The sequence below is a fragment of the Spermophilus citellus genome (assembly GCF_964194105.1).
Source record: "Spermophilus citellus genome assembly, chromosome: 5".
NCBI classification, from domain to species: domain Eukaryota; kingdom Metazoa; phylum Chordata; class Mammalia; order Rodentia; family Sciuridae; genus Spermophilus; species Spermophilus citellus.
Genome location: NC_138186.1, coordinates 130,652,879 through 130,672,433, shown reverse-complemented (window position 1 = coordinate 130,672,433; position 19,555 = coordinate 130,652,879). Strand labels below are relative to the sequence as shown.

Genomic DNA, 19,555 nt, shown 5'->3' with positions numbered 1-19,555 from the left:
TGTGCTGTATATATGTAATACAAATTGTAATGTATTCTGCCATATATAACAAATTAGAATAAAAAATATAATAATAATTTCCCAGGAATGCTTTCTAATCATTTTTTTACTCTCTCAGGGATTTTACTCATTAATATAAACCAAGGAATATACTTCCCACTTTAATAATGTTAAAAATGAAAAAAAAAACCTAACTATGATCCTATAGTTCTTCAAATATTACTCAATATCCATCATTTACAGTACAATATATACCTGCAATTTCTTCCATTTTGAATGAACTCCACTTGAAGTTCTCTTTGAAGGTCATTAGTGACATTCTCTTCATTAAAAAATCCAGAGTTATATTTTTAGTCATCCTCTTACTTGACTTATCAGCAGCATTTGACATTCGACCACTGCTCTCCTTGAAATGATTTATTTACTTAATGTCTAGTGCATTACACTCCCTTGGTTCTTTCATTCTCTCTCTTACTCTTGCTTTCTCTGTCTCATCTCTCCTTCTTAGAATCCATTGTTGTTTCTCCCTGTTCTCATCATCTATCTCTCAGTCTTCCAAAGGTTATAATTTTCCTCAGTCCCTCCCTTGGAGATTTCATTCACTCTCATGGTTTGGAATACATCACATCCTTTGTTGGACTCCCAAGTTCCTGCCTTCAGGTAGAACTTTCTCTATTGTAGATCATATTGAACTGTACAAATGTCTCAATCTTCTTGTAGAAGTCTAATAGGCAAAATATGTTTGAGAAGCCTAAAACTCAGTTATTTTTCTACTCTATCCCCCCACCATAAAAAAAAACCACAATAACCAAAAAACAAATTTCTCTTCAGACTCCTGCATTTTCATCCTTCTGGTTTCTCATACCTATGGTTTGAAGTTTTACTAGATATCTTTGTCATATCCCACAGCTACATTGAAAGCATATGCTACTGATTGTACCTTTGAAATTCAGAATCTGACCACATCTCATCAAACACACTATTACCACCTGGTAAGAATTGACATCATCTTTCTTCTAAGTTGTTTCAGTTGACTCCTTACTGTCCCCCTATTTCCAGTCTGCCAACATTTTAATCCTCAATATACAGGAGTTTCATAAGTCAAAATACTTTATTCCTCTAATCAAACTTCTTAGTAACTTTCCATTTCAATCAGAGTGAAAGACTAATTTTTTTAATTTTTTAATTTTTTTAAATTTTTTTATTGATTATTCGAAACATTACAGAGCTCATGATATATCATCTTTCATACATTAGACTCAATTGGGTTTTGAACTCCCATTTTTACCCCAAATACAGATTGCAGAATCACATCTGTTACATACTCACATTATTGCATAATGGCATATTAGTGACTGTTGTATTCTGCTACCTTTCCTATTGAAGTAACTTTCAGATGGTAGAATACATTGGTATAATTCTGATCTCTTAAGTATATCAAAGGGAGAAGATTCTCTGAAAAGCTAAAATAGTTTTTAAAATTAAGAAACCATACTCTAAAATTTAATTACATATCAATGAAAAATCAGGTACAGTTTATACCATATTTCTAGATAGATTATCTGCTCAATCAGACCTGAAAGGCTACTCTTGCTCTTTGGAGCATTTTTCATATGATTAACAATTCAGCATTTAGGAAATCCCTAAGTTTTCTCTTTTTATTACTTGATCTCTCATTTTACCAATGTCTTTATCTTCCAGGAGAGAAATAGAGGAGGATTTATAGTTTTTCTTTTTTACTAGTTTTATCCATTGCAATTACTAGAAGTTCAAATGCTTTTTTTTTTTTAAGTACAGGTATGTTTAACAAGGACAAATCTAACTGAATTAACTTGAACTTGACATAATCACTAGCTTAACAATTCCAGATTTTCCTGATATTTCACAAATTAAATATGCCAATCAGTCTTAATTTAGCTATAACTGATCTAGTCTGCTTGAAGACCTTGTTGTTTGTGTGAAAATTTACAGAACCATCATTCCCATGATGCTACTAAGTATAATAGACCAACAATGATGTCTTCCCTTCCTGAATTCTATAACTTAGGGTATATATGCAATTTGGGTAATAAAATATATATTGTTTTGATTCATTCCTGTTTTCCCCTTTCTTAAACTCCTATTTAGATTACAGACTTCTCAAATTGTCAGTTTCTTTCTTACAAATCCCATAATATTTGCTACTATAGGTGCTCAATAGCTTTTATTTTTAATTAAATACACATGCATACTACAACAAGATTGAGTTTGTATTTCTGAGCAATATATATAGCCAAATGATATTTGAATTCTTGAAATTGACATATTAGTCATGTCAAAAGGAAAAAAAAATAATCAGGAAAAACATGTTTTCTTAGGTTCCTCAGGAATGATTGTGAACATTCTCTCTCACTTTCAATTCCTTTCAGCAAGCTCTATTGCCAAGATTGGCTCAGATCCTCTAAAACTTGTACATGATGCGGTGGAGGAAACCACAGACTGGATCTATGGCTTCTTTTCTTTGTTGTCTGACATCATTTCATCTGAAGGTGATGAAGAAGATGAGGAAGGGGATGAGGACATTGATAAAGGTACAGAGAACAGAAAGTTGTATCTAACTACAAGGACCAATATTAGACATGAATTATAGTGACTTGCTTAGGTTTTAGCCCAAATAGGCACTTGGGTTCCCACTAATCCCAGATGAAAACACTTCTGAATCCTAAAAGTGTTTTAATAGGCAGCCACATGCAGTAAATTGGTCTTTATTTGGTTTACATATTATGGTTTTCTGCCATTATGTCAAAGATGTCAAAATTAAATACACCATTAGGCTGACATTATAGCTGAGAGAGTCTTATTTTACATGACTATAAACCCACAATAGATATTCTCTGGCAAAAAAAAAAAAATAATAATAATAGCTATTTTTTTAAATTTATCTCTAGGAAGATTAAAATAAAAACAGTAAAACTAAAAATACATATAAATGTTTTATATACATAAGTCATATGCATAGTCAAATAGCAGAAAGCAATCTTACTAAAAGCACATTCAAAAGAGTAAATTTATTGAACCAAATGGAGACATAGACTGGAAGGACACATTGTAAATGTCACAACAGTTAGGCAACTCACTTATGTGCTCACTCATATATAATTAATGAATAAAAGGAAATAGGAAATTTAAGCTATACATAAATTGCCTCTCAATGGGTATGAAAAGAACAAAAGCCCAGTGATTTTGTCTTTTAAATGACATTTTATAGGGTCAGTCGGTCTTCAGATATTATGTATTCAGCCTTGACTCACAGGAAAGCTCTTAATATTAGAGCCCCTTCTGTGACTCTGTATGAATTTATATTTGTTTTGGCCCTGGTAAGTAGTCACTGTGACCCAGAAAGAAACTAAAATTAATATGATATATGACTTATAATGTATAATTTGGACCACTGCCACAATTTTATTGAACTCATAAAAATGAAACCATCTGAAATAAATGTATATAAACAAAATTCATACTTTGGAGTTTGGGAAGCAAAGTAAAGTAAGAACTATCATTGTCATTGTCAAAAATAATAGTGTTTTTAATGAACAAAAGAAAATGAGTTAATAAGGACACCATATTATGCCATGCTAAAAGTTGTTGTTGTTTTTTTCTAATTCAGTATTTTTTTATCTTGGTTTAGGAGACACAGAGGAGACTCCCTTGAAAAAAAAAGGTCAGTGGTTTTTACTTTTGACTAAGTTATTTCTTATTGTACTGTTGATTTTCAATATGACTCAAATATATTTCATTTGTTTTGTTACCTTAATTTATTTTTTAATACAGAGGCTGTTTAATGATGAGATGAAATTTTATAGTCAAGATGAACACCCAATTCTTTCTAATGAAGTTGATTCCATTATTTTTCAGTTGATTATTTAATGGATGCCTTTTTCCCTAGACTAGTGCAAATCCATCTGTACACACACCATTATGAGATGAGATTTCAGGAATAAAGAGAGAAATTTGTAGCCATGGAAATAGCCCAGAGGATGTTGACACCATGTTCTTTATTCTCATCATGGCAAAATTTATTGCGTTATTTTATTTTTATTATTTTTCAGTATTATATTGCATTTTAGGTGATAGCTCTGGTATATAGCAGTTGAAAAACTATGGAACATAATGATTCAGAGGCAAAATTATATAAGTTAGTATGGGTCATGTATCACCCCCAAGCAGGAGAGTCAATGGCATAAAAGAATTCCTTTCAGGAATAGGTAATATCTTCAGTTAGTTAGTGGGATTGTTGTAGCCAAGTGTTGGTGGTAATAAGCCTAGGAAAAGGTATGGAGCAAAAGCCTCAAAAGGACAGGGATTTTTGCAGTAAGTAGGAACTATGTCCGGGAGCAGAGATGCGGAATACAATCCTGAGGCACATTTGGTATGGGGAAAAAACAGCCAAAAGTTGGCTAGACTTGATATAATGCTGATTTTAGTTACTGCTGCACATGTCTAACAGCTGGCTCTTGAGCTATCTACTCCAGAGGAGAACATGTTGGCTTTTGTTGCTCTCTCCCAAGACCTGTATTCAAACACTGGAATCAAAGTGTGGATCTGAGCAGATGATGGCTGCCCCACTGCTCTGGTAAATTCACTAAGGATATGCTAATTTGGAGAATATGAATTTATAACTTTTGCAATAAAACAGAGCTGAACTAGTGAAATCCATGTATAAAGTCATCTAGAAGTGAATGTGTTTATGAAGTTCTGTGAGAAGAAAGGAAGAGTTTGCTAATACACAGATTCCGGATGAGACTTGAGGAATTTAAAGGGGAATTCTGTCATCAAGTTCAGGTTTAGAGATTCTAGATTAGTCTTTATACTCTAGAGGTCAGAAATAGGCTCTTGTTTATAGCTAGTCTCCCATGCATAATGACTGGAACACAGTTAAACTCTTAAGTTAATTAGGTCATCGTCTGAAATAGTGACTCCTATACATGCATATTGCTATTGGAAATGAAGAAGGAAAAGCAGATAAAAAATGTTTTCTCACTTATAAACTCCATTCTATAAGAAGATCATAAGGTTATACTCTCCATAAATTGATATCTACTTCTTTAATACTGAGCCTCTATTATTTGAATTTTCCTTTGGAATTAGTTTTGAGTTCATTTCCATGTAATGATTAGTATAAATTGCAAATAGTTATTTAACTATTTTTTAAAATTACTGTCTTGATTTATCAAATGGTCAAGAACTTATTAAATACTTGCTCAAGGTACGTTTTTTGATGTGTCAGTAATGCTAATTAGTCAAAATAGTCTAAAGGATAATAATATATGTTGAACCTCCCATGTATAGTAATATCTTGAAAGATTTCATATTCAAAACTAGGAGAAAATTTACTTGAAGCCACATAAAATTACATGAAAAAAAATGACATTTAAGGAACATACTCTACCTTGGGCATGAAAGTTATGCAATGACAACTGTTGGTTATAATTTGACTAAAGTGTATATATTTTATTATAATTATTATTTTATATATAAATTTTCCTTGGTAGAGTCATAGGCAATGTGAATCTTAAATCAGTATGTACTCTCTTAGAAAACACTCATAATATACAATCTGCATTAAATTATGTTTTAGCATTATTAGTAGTGAAGAGATTCTATGAACTTATTCCCATCACATTCTGGGTTATTGTACATATTTTCATATTTAAAATTTTGAGAAGACCAAGTTGAAGAATTTGATGAGTAAATGAGCAAATGAAATATTAAATGAGATAAAATAGTTAATAAATTGCATATTTGACACTGATGAGGAATAGGTCTTTATGTGAGGTTAGCATAAAGGACCTGAACTAAAGCAGGATGAAACCATGAATAAAAGTAATTTTGCAAATGAATGCATTATTTCAGAAAAATGAATTAGTTTTATTTCTCTTTTAATAATTCAAAAATATCCTAAGTCAAAGTTAAAACTAAGCTAAGTGACATAGAAACAAATGTAGACTCTGAGGGAAAGAGAATTCAATAGTCTTAAAGCATATGTCAATCCCTGGTACCCACTATATATCTGTGTATGTATATGTATACATATACACACACATGCATATAGCACAAGAATTTTAGCAATTTCCCATTTGTTTTTAAAAATGAAGTATTAGCTTATCATAAAACTAATAGCATTTTTGTAGTTTATATTAATATTTATGTTTTAGTAAGTTTCCAGTTGAGGCAAACATTCACAGAAAGTATAAATCCTTAGCAGGTATATAGCTTTGTAATTTTTGTGCTCTAATATTTCCAAGTGCAATATAATGAAAATACTTATCTTCTTTTTACAGGTTTATTCTTACTTAAATCTTTATCTGTAATAAGTCTATATTAGAGAATAATCATCACAGTATTTATGTCCTTTCAAATATGTAATTTTAAGTAATAATGATAGTCTCTTAACAATAAATTATGATTTATAATGCCTTTTCCTGACATCTAGCTTTATAGTTAAGAAGGAATAATCATAGTTACTCAAAGTTATGCACACTAATTTTTTTTTTTGTACAGTAAAACCTGGACTTCAATTTTAGGGATATGGTGACCTCTTGGGTTATAGATTTATCTCTTGCCTTCTAGGAAAGCACCAGAAGTCCCTTTACATTATGTTTAATGTCCTTGCTTCCTAACTACTAGATCTTTGAAATAAGAAAATATTCTTAAGGATGAGCAGGACCCAAATATAAAGTCTGACATTCCGTGAGATTATACTTGATGCATGTCAATGGCAAAGGAAGAGACTCCTTTATTTAGAGCAAACAGATTACATTCTCCCTTAGCTGTGTTTTTAAATTGCCCTAAAGCTCTGCAAGTTGAAAAGAGCTGCCTAGTAAATTTAAACTTAGTTATTTCATTGTGTATTTTTCTTACTTTATTGAAATCCACAGTAGCTCTTTGTAGTCAGAGTGGATGAAGAAGAGCCAGGATATTGGAACATCATAAATATTCAAGACTTCAGGAGTAGGCCATTTGGAAGGTTGTATCACATCGTTGGTAGTAAGATAGATGGACAAGTCTGTGTGCCAGAGCTTCAGTTGCATCCGTCTTTGCTGGCATTTTCAGTGGTTTAAACCAGGCTGAATATTGAGTGTCTGGAAAATATGGTGAATGAAAAAAAGGAGGGAGAATGGAAAGGTGACTAAACTTGTTAAAATTCATTGCCTCAGAATATTGGTTACTAGGTAGGCCCTAGTAACATTGTTAAGTGATACATTTATCATTGGATTTTTCTTCTAAAGAAGTCTAGATGGAAACTTACCTCCCTTCCTGCTGCACAGCGCCCACAGGCTCTGTGGGCACTTCCTGCTGTCTGCTGCCTCCCTTTCTCAACACTGATCAGACCTGTAACTACAGGGAGAGGGAGTCACTTCTCCAGGTAGTTGAAGATGTAGGTAAACCATGTGTTCAGGTTCAAAAACTGTCTTAATTGCAATTATTTTGCTCAAAAAGAGACCAAAACCCAATTCAAATTAGCTTAGTGGAAAATATTCTTTATTGGTTCAAGAGATGGGAAGATACAAAGCAGAGCAGACTCTGGCCATAGTTTAATACAAGCTTTTGTATAATGTTTTACATAGTGTTTTGCTTCGGACTCTGCTTTCCTTCCTGTTTCATTTGCTTTGTTCTCAGGCATGCTTTCCTTACCTAGTGAAATTATTCACACCAGAAGCTTGAGACCAAAATTATTTTACTTTACTGACCCAGAGAAAGAACCTGTGTCTTCCCCAAATATTACTGCTAAAACAACTTTTTTGTCTCTCACTGATCTGAACTGAGCAACATACCTTTGTTGGAACCAGTATGCCAAAAGATTCAACATACAACTAGTCAAGGCCTGGGGACTGGGCCCACTCTAGAATTAGAGAAAGGGAAGTAGGAAGTAGCACTCAGCTCCTTGTATTGTGATTAGGAAAGGAACAATTCCTAAAACTAAAAGAGTGATAGTGTTCCCATAGTGGATTCTACCTAAAAAAACCCCACAGATGTCCACATCTCTTTTTTGTTTTAATTTCAGAATCCCAGATTACCTTCAACCTTCAACCTCCAAACTCAGATTTGTGAACTCAGAATCTCAGAGGTCCTGTGGGAGGGAGAGGATAGTTTGCTGATAGGGTTGAGGGATTGGGAATGAATGATAATGCTATGGAGTTTCTTGGGTGATGAAAATGCTGTAAAATTGATTGGGGTGATGGTTTCACAGCTCTGTGAACAATTAGAAACTATTATGTTGTATATTTTGAGTGGGTGAAATTTATGAAACGTGAACTATATCTCGATAATGTTTTTTTTTGTTTTAAAAAATAATAAATTGAAATATGTAATTACACTCCATTCCCCCAAAATTATTTAAATATCTAAAATATATTTCTAAATCACAACGAGGATGAGAGCCATTGTAATGCAAAAGAGTAATTCTCAAAATAAGAGAATTTGTGCATTGTGAGACCAGTAAGGATAAGTGAATACTGTCATATTTTATTTAGACATTGTGACTACTTTATATAAACTTACTGTTAAGAAAAATACCAAAACATGAATGATAAAATTCAAAATAAGTTAATATTACTATCACATTGAAATAGACCACCATTGTCATAACTATTGATAATGCTACTCAGGTCAATGTATCAAAATATTAAACATAATTGAAATAAACTGGAATGAATGCAGTGAAGTTGCATTTGTATTGGTTCACCTTGTACTTTAAACCTGTTATGGTTAAATCACTTAACATCTGTGGCTCTCAGTTCTCACATCTGTATGACAATGATGCTGTATTTACTGATATCCATTTCCTTGGCAACTATAATATTTTTCCCTCTATGATTAAATTGTTATGTCCTATGTTAATAGTTTTATCATGAGTTTCATCTGAACTACAGCTTTTTAACTCACAGTATGGTCCATAGACCAGCAACTTTTATTTTCTGGGGGCCTAGTTTAGAAATCCAGGCTCCATCTATACTGATAGAATCCAAATCAACATTTTAAAAATATCCCAAGGTGATTCATATATGCATTAAAATTTGAGAAACATTGATATAGGCAGTATTTCCATCTTCTAACTGTGGTTCTGAAATTATCTGAGAGCTTATTTAAATCATTGAACCTAAAGTTTCCTCATCAAGGCAAGCTAATTGATTAACTGGGGCTGCAGCTCAGGAAAATGTTTTAAAATCTCCCCAGATGATTCTGATACACAGCCACATGATCATTTCTAGTATATTATCAAATATGAAGTGCTCATACTAATATAGCATAAAACCTCATCCATATTTGCAAACTCAATCTGTGATCATCTAATAAAAGTATTATTTGTGCTCATTTCCCCCTGTCCAGTTTATGTACACATGTGAAATTGTATCTAATTTTATGGGTGGAGAAAATAAAACACAGATGAAAAACATAATAACCAAGATTATAGAGTTTATGGCAAAAATGAGGTTAGGTAGTTTCCATCATAGTAGACTTAGTTTGAAAATTTTTGTAGGGTTCATAATTATGCAACACGAGGTGATTATTTTTCCTGAAAAAGTTTGGCTTACTTTACCAAGTAATAAAACATAACAAAATAAAAGTCCAATCTATTTTACATTTATGGATTTGAATATTCCTGAAGTAATTATCCTCAGTACCTGGTTATCACTATGTCTGGAGTTTAACCCCTGCTCAATCATAAATAATATGTACTTGAGGAGCAGAAAACATTCTTCTTTATACTCATTAATGGTAACTGGTGCAGTTTTCTGAAGTTGTTTTTTATCAGTGTGACTGGGAAAGCACCCATAAATATAGATACCTACACATACTTTGGTGTATTTATCTAAAATATTGAGAATTCAGTAAAATATTTTCCTTAGTATTATTTAACTAGCCATTAAATAGATAACCACATTTGCTCATCTACCGTGATTAATCTTTTGTTTCCTCATAACTATTGGCAACATCTTAAAAACAGCAATTGCATTTCTATGTTCAAGTGAATAAATAATTTAAAATTTTAATATCAAAATGAGAAAAAAATTATAAGAAGGCATTTTTATTATCTGATTTTTTAGAGTTGTCTAGAGAAAACAATGATAAGAAGCATTCTTTGAAATACACAATGCTAATAATAATTTAATAAAATGAGTTGTCATATTAAAACAGGATAGTTGCCTTGGTGACAAAGATTATCTTTTTAACTTCTTCAGTTCGTTATTTAAAGTCTTGAATTGTTAATATGTTGCATTTATTAATAGTGTGTGATAGAGAAAAATGGCATGCTTTGAAGTGGTCACTTGATAATTTAGACAAAATTATCAAGTACTCAACTATACATTTGTTATGATTTTAGGCAAGATAAAACTACTTATCATAAGTAAAATTACATATAATATAACAAAATATCTCAGAGAGACCTAGCTACAAAGTAAGCTCATTCTTATTTTGCACACTCTATTATTTGTTGTTGCTACCATCAGCCTTCTCCTCCTGGGAGTCCCTGGCCTCTTTTCCCAAGTGCCAAGCAGAGGTCAAGCAGTCAAGCTCAGAGAGTCTTGGAAAAATGTATTGGCTTAATGATTACCGTTAGCACTGTGGTAGACATAGAGTTTAGAATTAAACAACTCAAAAGTAAGAAAGTTAACCCAATACCATGTTTATATATATATATATATATATATATATATATATATATATATATATATAGAGAGAGAGAGAGAGAGAGAGAGAGAGAGAGAGACAGAGAGAGATAGATATAGATATCTGTATGACTGAATAATGTTTATTTGTGTAACGATAAAACATTCTGATTATTTATCAGTTAAGGGGAAATGGGTTAATTCTAATTTTTTGCTTTTAATCAGTAATGCTACTGTGAACAAGTATAGGCTGATTTTTGTATGAATGTATATTGTCAATTCTTTTGTGTATGCATATCAAGTAATAAAATCATTAAATCATGTGGTAACTTTAAAAAAAAATTAACCCAACCAATAAAGTGAATCTTCACTTCAAATTTGGAGAAGATTTAGAGATTTTATCACTGATTATTTCTTTGTAGGTTTCTTCAGGACAACCAAAAAAATTTCCCATTACACTTGAAAATTCCAACTTGGGCTACCAAGAGGTTCACTAAAATCTATACTTGTCTTTTTGGATGTGCTGTATAAATGTATTTCCTAAAAGCCCAGATTTTATTATTACCACCTATAAAATACCATAAATATGTAAGCAAATATTATTAGACAAAAAATATAGAAATCATTGTACCCCTCCCCCATTCATTAATAGGAAGTGCCAGAGAAATGGAATAGTACCAATCCCAGAGAACAAAGGGAAGGGAAGTTTTTGTCCCCTTCCTTTAAGCTAGGTGAAGTAGCACATTCTATTTTTAAATCTTTCCTCCAATTTGTTTCTGTTGAAATGAACATGATATTTGATATCCAATGTTTTTTTATTAGTATAGTATACTTAATTTTAATTTGCTTATTTTTATACAAACATCAGAGAATAAATTTTGAAACAGGTGATATATTTAAAAATAAGCTTATTTCCCTTCATTCATCATTCAGCTTTTTAGTGTTCCAGGAAAACAATATTAAAAATTTTATACAGTATTAAAATTTATTAATCAGTGTTGGATTTTATAAATACCTTACAGATATGTCATTTGATTGCCATAAGAAGTAAAATCATGAAACTTTTCTGAGTATTTGAAATAGAAAGTAAAAATGTAGCATTTTACTCTTCTCAAAAATTCCAACTATAGTCATTTTACTAAACTGAGAGTTGTGTCAAACAAACAGGTAAGATATAGTGTACCACTGCCCTCTATAATATGCATGAATAAACTTTTTTCATGTTGTATTTCTTTATCAAGTGGTTCTTATATGCCAATCAATCTGTTAGGCATTGAAACTTTAAAAGTGAAATAAAATAGACATAAATCTTGTCATCATCAAATTTAGCATTTACTGAGAAAGAGAGACAAGGGATAATAATAATGATAATAATCAGTATTCAGGTGATGTTTACTTGATGCCAGGTGCTGCTTTACAGCCTTTACTCTTTAATTTATTTTGATTCTCATGTAAACTTATGAGGTAGAGACTATTATTAACCTCATTTTACAGAAGAGATAAGAAATAAAATTCACACAGCTATTAATATTTGAATCAGATTTGAATTTGGGCAGATTGACTCCATCATCTATTCAGCACTAAACTGTATTTTAATGAATGTCAGAAATGAAGATATTTTCGTATAGATCTTCTAATAGATCATCTGTCTACATTTCCGTATCAAAATGCATGATGTTTTAATTATGTTAGAGCATATAGATTTATGACCTTTTTCCTATGATGACTATTAAAATAATCAAAGATTATTACAATCCAGAAATATTAAACCATAAAAATATAATTAATTCATATTTATTCTTGGATCCATAATAAATTATTACATCTACTCCTGTTTCCTATCAAATCACAGCTTTGATACATCATTTGACATTGTGCTTTGAATAGGGAGTATATCATTACTTATATTGAATAATAAAGCATAAAAATTAGTCTTTAAATTATTTGTGTTCTCTAAATAAGGGAAAGTTGGAAATGCATTTAAAATTTAGCAAAAATGTTTTCTGGTGACTTCAAAAGTTTTTGCTGTAGAATGAGAGATGAATAACCAAAAAAATCTAAGAGGAAACAGGGACTCTTTACAATTTATCTTCACTTGTACCTCCCTATATGTAGCCAGAAAAGTTTCAGTGGAAAATTAAGAGTAGTAAAGGAAACAGAAAAGTATAACCCATCACTGTGGAATTAACTTGCCCTTCTCTTAAATCCTCTATGCCCGTGATACCATTTATTACACTGTGAAACATCAGTAGATGGTTTTCTTAGGCAAGGCTACCCAGGACTCAGTAGATCAAAGTTAGCTCTTTCACTCCCTCTTAATGTTTTATAATTGTCACTATTTTTAATGTTATTTTTCACCTCTTCATTTCTCAAAAGTGACATTAAAACTCATCCTTTGAGAACCTATGGGCAATCTTACAACTGAATTGAAATAGTTTGACCTTTATACTTTCTAAGTAACAAAATCTTTAGGATTGTCTGGTTTCAAAAATCATTTTATTCTAGCTAGATCTAGTGAGACTTATCACCTTTTCAGAAGCATTGACTTCTACCTATTCCAAAGCACATATATTGGAGGTAAATAATGGCTGCCTTGATCTTCTTCCTATCCTTTGTATTCAGATTTGGTTTAGATTTAAGTAAACTATACCTTAGAATGTCATATGTTGTGTACAGTTTTACACCATTACATATCATTATGACATTACACAAAGTAAAAGCATTCATCTGTCTAAAGAAAATATTAAATAACTAAAATAACTAAACACTGGAGTTAATATAGTATTGGAAATTTTATTTTTCTTTGAAGTTTTTGAAAACTGTAAGATAATAAATTCCTATCTTTAGTGACTTAAATTTTTAAATTTAATTTTCAAGTCTTATAACAAATGGTGCTTGGCTAGAAAGAACAATTGAAGGTAACATATCAGGCATCGTCTGGATATGAGAAAATATCTTTCTGAAGTCTAAATTGGTAGCATGCTCTTACTCAATTGGACAGGAGCCTAAATGGTCATCATTTCCTGGCTCAAGTGTAAGGAGACAGAATTGGCACACTGTGTACAGGTTTCATGAGATCCTCTGACATCTGATAGCCACAGGCTATGGTGGAATTCAATCCCCAAGGAAAATGCAATGTAGCAATAAAACACATAGGGAGATGTTGATTTCTTTTTAAGTTTAAATCATGAGATAAATTTGTTCTCTATAAACAGAGAAATATAGATGCATATATGCCTTCACTAGTTTATCTCTTGTTTATATAGAGTTGCCTTTACAGATACATTAATGGCTCTACCATGAATTTTAATTGTTGATATTTCTGAAAAATCAAACAGAAAAACCCTGACCATGTAAGTCATTATTGCTTCTGTTTGATGTGAGATACTCCCACGTAGGAGAAAGCTGGTGAACCTACCCAGAACAGCGGTTGTCTTCATCAGTGTATGGCTGAAATATCAGAATGAGAAAAATTAATTGGGAATTTATCTTGGATCTTGGTTTGAGTTGTAAAACTGGACTGTAGACACAAAATTTATCATAAAGTAAAAAATAAATTCTCTGAAATATGGCCATTTTTCAAACTTATTTTCTTTTAGTTCTATTTTTGATGAAGTAAAATATAAAGTGCAGCTTCCTGCAAGTATTTATCTACCACTTATAGTTACCTCCCTTCATGTATTTAAGATATGGTGTAGGAAATTCATTTACCCTCCAGGCCCACTCACTCCTCACTTTTCTTTTTTCCTGAGTGGTGTTCTTTCTCCTGATTTTTTCAAAATTTATCTTTACTTTTCCCCTCTGGTATGAACCTGTACTCATTTCTATTCTGGTTTCTATTTTAACACTTTTTCCTTTTAATTACATCTGCTATAGACACAGAACTAACGGGAGCCAAAATAGTTTCTGGTACTGCTTCTCTCATCTGTTTTTGATGCCCAGTCTTCTACCTACCTTTCAGGGAATCCTGCTGTGAATCAGCCTATACTATGTACCCTCACAACCCCTCCCCCTGCCCAGTGTTTTTTTCCAAAACCATGTTAGGCTAAGATGCTCTGATAGAATTATTCAGAGAAAATTGCTTTTAGCACCAAATCCAGCAGAAGAATGTGACTCATGTCTGATTCTCCCATGGGAGTTCCAGAATTCCTTCTTGACTTCTATGATTAGATAGCAGGTATCCATGGAATATAGCCATTCACACAAATGAACATCCCTACATTCAAGGGGATTGGCAATTGAGAATTTGAAGGCTTCATATCACAAAAAAAGTAATACTTCATTTAATTCTTTAATTTTGAAATTTTCATCTCATTTTTTTTATCCCAGTTAATGCTTACTGGGAATATGAAATGTCACATGAAAAGTGACTCCCTTAGCATATCCAATGAATGTTCTAAATCTTTGACAGCTTACTTGCTTTATGGGTCTGAGTTATATAATAAACACCAATCTTCTGCATAACTTCTGTTTGTTTGGATAGGAAGGAAGAAGAAGAAAGTTACTGATAGGGAAAAGTTCAAAATTGTTTTTTCAGTTCACTTGAAGATGATTCAACACTGATTGACCTCATATTTTTAAGATGGTCCTTTGTTCCACTTAAGATTAGACTAGCACTGTCTAATGTACACATTATACAATGTGATTCATACATGCAATTTAAAATTTCCAATTAGCTACATTAAAAAGTGGAGAGACAAATCGTAGAATTAATTTAAATAATATTTAATCTAATCTGTCAGAGCTCAAATAGAGAAGCACAAGTAGAAAGAGATCAGGGGGACTCATTTATATGTTAAAAATTTATTACCAGATGTTTACTTATGTGATTGTAGAAACTGGTCAACCAAGTCTAAACCCACAGGACAGGCAGCCAGAACAGGAAGATCATAGGCAAACTTGAATTCATGGGTATGGATCAAAGCTGTGATCCACATAGAGAATTCATCCCATGTCCTGGGAAAACCCAGGCTTATTTTTAAGTCTTCTCAATGGAATCACACAACCCACCCAGATTATTCAGAATCACCTTCTTAAATTCAACTGATTGAGGATTTTTACTATATTTGCCAAATATCTTTAAGTAATTCCTTGATTAGTATCCCTTGGAAAACACATAGGAGCCTAGCCACACTGACACATCTATAAAAATATTACCATCAATATATCCAAAATAATATCATTTCAAAATGTAAGGAATGTAAAACTAACAAGATATTTTACTTATTTTTTAAAATAGCTCTTCATAATCTAGTGTGAATTTTGCAGTTATAGTACATATACACTTGGACTAACCACATATCATGTGCTTAAGACTAACAGAAGTCTACTGGTCACTGCATTGACAATGTAGGTTTGGACATTGGCAAAGAGTTTATCTGGCTGATTATCATGTATTTTTAGAGGAGCAAGTCTCATCTAGGCTTTAGTTTGTCTTGCAAGGGACATTTAGCAATATGTGAAGGTATTTTTCATTGTTTTTGCCTGAAGGGTAGTGATGGGAGCTACTGCCATCTAATAGGTGGTACAGGAATGCTGCTAGACATCCTAGAATGCACTGAATAGCACTCCTCACCCTCAATTATTGACTCACCCAATCAGAAAAGGCACTAAACTGAGAAACCCTTTTATAGAGCAGAATTTGGAAATATTAGGGAATGTGAGAAAATTGTGAGAGAGGCAGGATGATGGAAGTTTCCAATGCTCTTTGGAATCTTTCCTTTCTTTACCTTGGAGAAAAATTTTCAGAGATGTGAATAAGCATCTCATCTTGTCCATATCTCTATGACCATATTCAAAGTCAGGGATGGGATGAGGGTGGAGGAATGACACTGAATAGTACAGTGAATGATGCATGGAAAAAATGGAAGAAAAATTATTCAATGATAGTTATTTCCATAACAAATGAGTGGAAATTCATAGGTGCCCTTTTCTGAGGATATTTAGGGTTTTCTTATGGTTGGTCTTCATTTGGTAGACTTCAGGAAAATTACAAAATGCAAGTGAAAACTTACAAATGGAGAATTCAAAACGTGTACAGTAATTAGTACTGTCTCAGACCATCTGTGGAATGAAGTTGTGATAAATAAATAAGTAAATCTCTAGCATTTTTTTCCTAAGAAAAACCATGATATTTAAGATTAAGTCATTTTCAGAGGTAGTAATCATATTTGTAAAACCTAATCTCAAATTTATTTCTATCCAAATTAACTGCAAATTCAGAATAAACTTCATTTGCTAAGATTTGGCAATATATGTACATGGAAGCCAGCAGCAAATTGAATATATTTGTTAAAATCTGATATTTGGAAAAGATGTACAGCTAACTTATTCAATTAAAAGTGCCATATCTGCTTGAAGTAATTATTGGGTAAATGCAATGCCAAATGCTGATTATAAACATAGCTTAGAGTCAGTCAATGCTTCTGAGATATATTTTCTATTAGATAGCTGTTACAGTTCATTTCACAAATTCTTAATTTAATATGTAAAAACAAAATCTTCCTAAATCTAAATGACATTCTTATTGAATAGTCTTTATTTGTATTGAGAGTAATTTAAATAAAGTATAATTATAGTTTGTGATCAATTTTGTCACTAAAAATGATGACAACATATCTGTCAATGTAAATTTTAAAGCTTTTCCAAATAACTGATTTTGAGATGATTCAATTTTTTCTTTATTGAAGTAAATAAGTGATTTTATGTAGCTATATTTTACAAACTCTTTTTTAAAATATATCAAAAAGTTTATTAGACACAAGAATGTATACTTTATGATGAAATGATGAAAAAATTTAGGTATAACTATGTTTTAAATTTTATACTTTTTTAAAAAAAAATTAAATTATAAATTCTGTTTTTCCCTAGAAATACACAAAGAAAAGACTGAAAAGCAGGATAAATCTGAAAAGAAAATTCAAACTAAAGGTAATTGTTCAATTTTATGTTTATTCTTATTATTCCAGGATGTATATTTTGTGTATTCATATGGAAGAAAAACATGATTAATGTGGTTATTTTTTTAAACATTGTTGGTATTACTTTAATAAGTATTTTTACTTTATTAATTTTGGGTGTAAATGTGTGAATAATATGTAACGATTGGAATTAAAGTAACTTTAAAGTGTGTGACCATCTTTAAATTATTTGCAGCTGGTTTTTCTTACTAAATGACAACACAAATAAATTTTTTTGACTTGAACAAACACTTTTCTTCTGTTAATAAGTTACTATGAGTCAGAGTTCAATTTTTCTTTAACCTGAATTTCTCTGCCATGGGATGCCTTTACATTCTTTGGTGTAGAAATGCAGAGTCATTATGTTCCCTCACTGCAGAAGGCCACTTCCCTACAGCTTCCCCCCCACCCCCACCCCACCCCCCCCAGCCTCAAGACTCGATGGACAATGACTACAAGATGATTAATATCCCTTTTCACTGAACTGACTCCAGGAACTGAAATCTTGCAGTAGAAGCATTTTAATAATGGCCAGATTTACCTTACTCATCTGACACTTTTTTTATGGGTTGTCTATGTTGTCATAAAACTTCACAAGAAGTTTTAGGAAGCAAAGACAATCAGAAGGTTGTGTTTCTAAGAATACTCAGGTTTTCCAAATACTTGATTTTGGAAGAAAATTCAGGATCTCTTAATTACCATAGTTGTATGATCAAATAAAAAGTAAAAGAATTTCCCTGGGATAAAAATTAAATGTGGTCCAATATTTTTCATATGAAAACGGGCTAATGCAAAATCTGCAGTAAATACAACAACCACAGATTGTAAAATTTCAAATAAAGGAAGTTCTAGGTAACCTTAAATTATATTGGCATGTGTATCTATATTACAAGGTCATGTTTTTGTTTTTAAGCATACGTCATGTACTTCCTTTTTGTGAGGAGCTCAAATCATTCTTTAGACATTATGCCTTTAATCCTAATGCTTGAGTTTGTTCCAGATTGGTCAGCCAATCCTTACACAGTCAGCACACTGAAGCTCACTTGATTGAAATCTATTTATATTTGTACTTAGGGAACTAACCGTCTTCTTACTGTTTCCTTTCCTTTTTTGGTTCTTAATTCCTTTGGTCAGGGAAATTGGACACAGCTTTTGGGCACTGATTGACTAAGGGAGCCATGACTGAACTGGCTGTGTATTTTTTTCTATTTGCTGTAGGTTAAATAGAAACTCAACCAGTTCCACATGATTGGGGTCTCTGCCGGTTTATCTTGAAGAGTCTACTATTAATTTAATTGCAGTGCTGCTGGGAGGGATGTGGTGATGCAGATGGTACCATTTGCATTTTGGACCTGGCTTTTAGAATCTTGCTATCAAAGACTTTGAGCAGTGGGTTGTAGAGTGGGTTTGTTAAAATAGTCAGTCTTCCATAATTAAAATAGTGAATTTGGCTGAAGTTTAAAATAAATTTCTCAAAGACTGGGCTGGTGATTAGTTACCTGACTGTATTTCTTGAGTAGACCAAATCCATTTTGTGAAAGTGAATATATTTTTCAATCAAGAGAAAAATGGGACTTTAGCTTAGCAACACTGAATGGGGCATCAAAGATAGTTCATCATTTTATTTCTCCACAGTTTTTCTGTATTAATGTGAATCAAACATTTCATTTTACTCCTCAGTTTCCTGTCTAGAATCCAGGTAGATTAACACCCTCTCTGTAGACAAATTGTTCAGTGATGATGTAGTTTTATAACCATTGATACATGTAAACAAATACTGTATTCTGTATGCCATGTTTCATATTGGCTATGATTATATATGATGGATAGTTAGGAATCTAAATTGTTATTTAAGTATTTTGAACTCTTACAAGAAGGTAACAGTATAATTATTTGTAATGATTATAAACAAGACAACAAATATCAGGCTAAAAAGACTCTTTA

At 31.9% G+C, this 19,555-nt stretch overlaps 1 protein-coding gene across 10 annotated transcripts in view; it reads left to right on the top strand.

The window, feature by feature from the left end:
• The window catches only part of TRDN (triadin), a 400,855-nt gene that overhangs the window by 99,802 nt on the left and 281,498 nt on the right, over window positions 1–19,555 (top strand). For all 10 annotated transcript variants that reach the window (XM_081295982.1, XM_081295978.1, XM_081295980.1 and 7 more), the window contains exons 3-5: window positions 2,409–2,570; window positions 3,668–3,700; window positions 17,523–17,582. In XM_081295982.1, coding sequence (XP_081152108.1) covers window positions 2,409–2,570; window positions 3,668–3,700; window positions 17,523–17,582 — 255 coding nt within the window. The remainder of the gene's footprint in view (window positions 1–2,408; window positions 2,571–3,667; window positions 3,701–17,522; window positions 17,583–19,555) is intronic.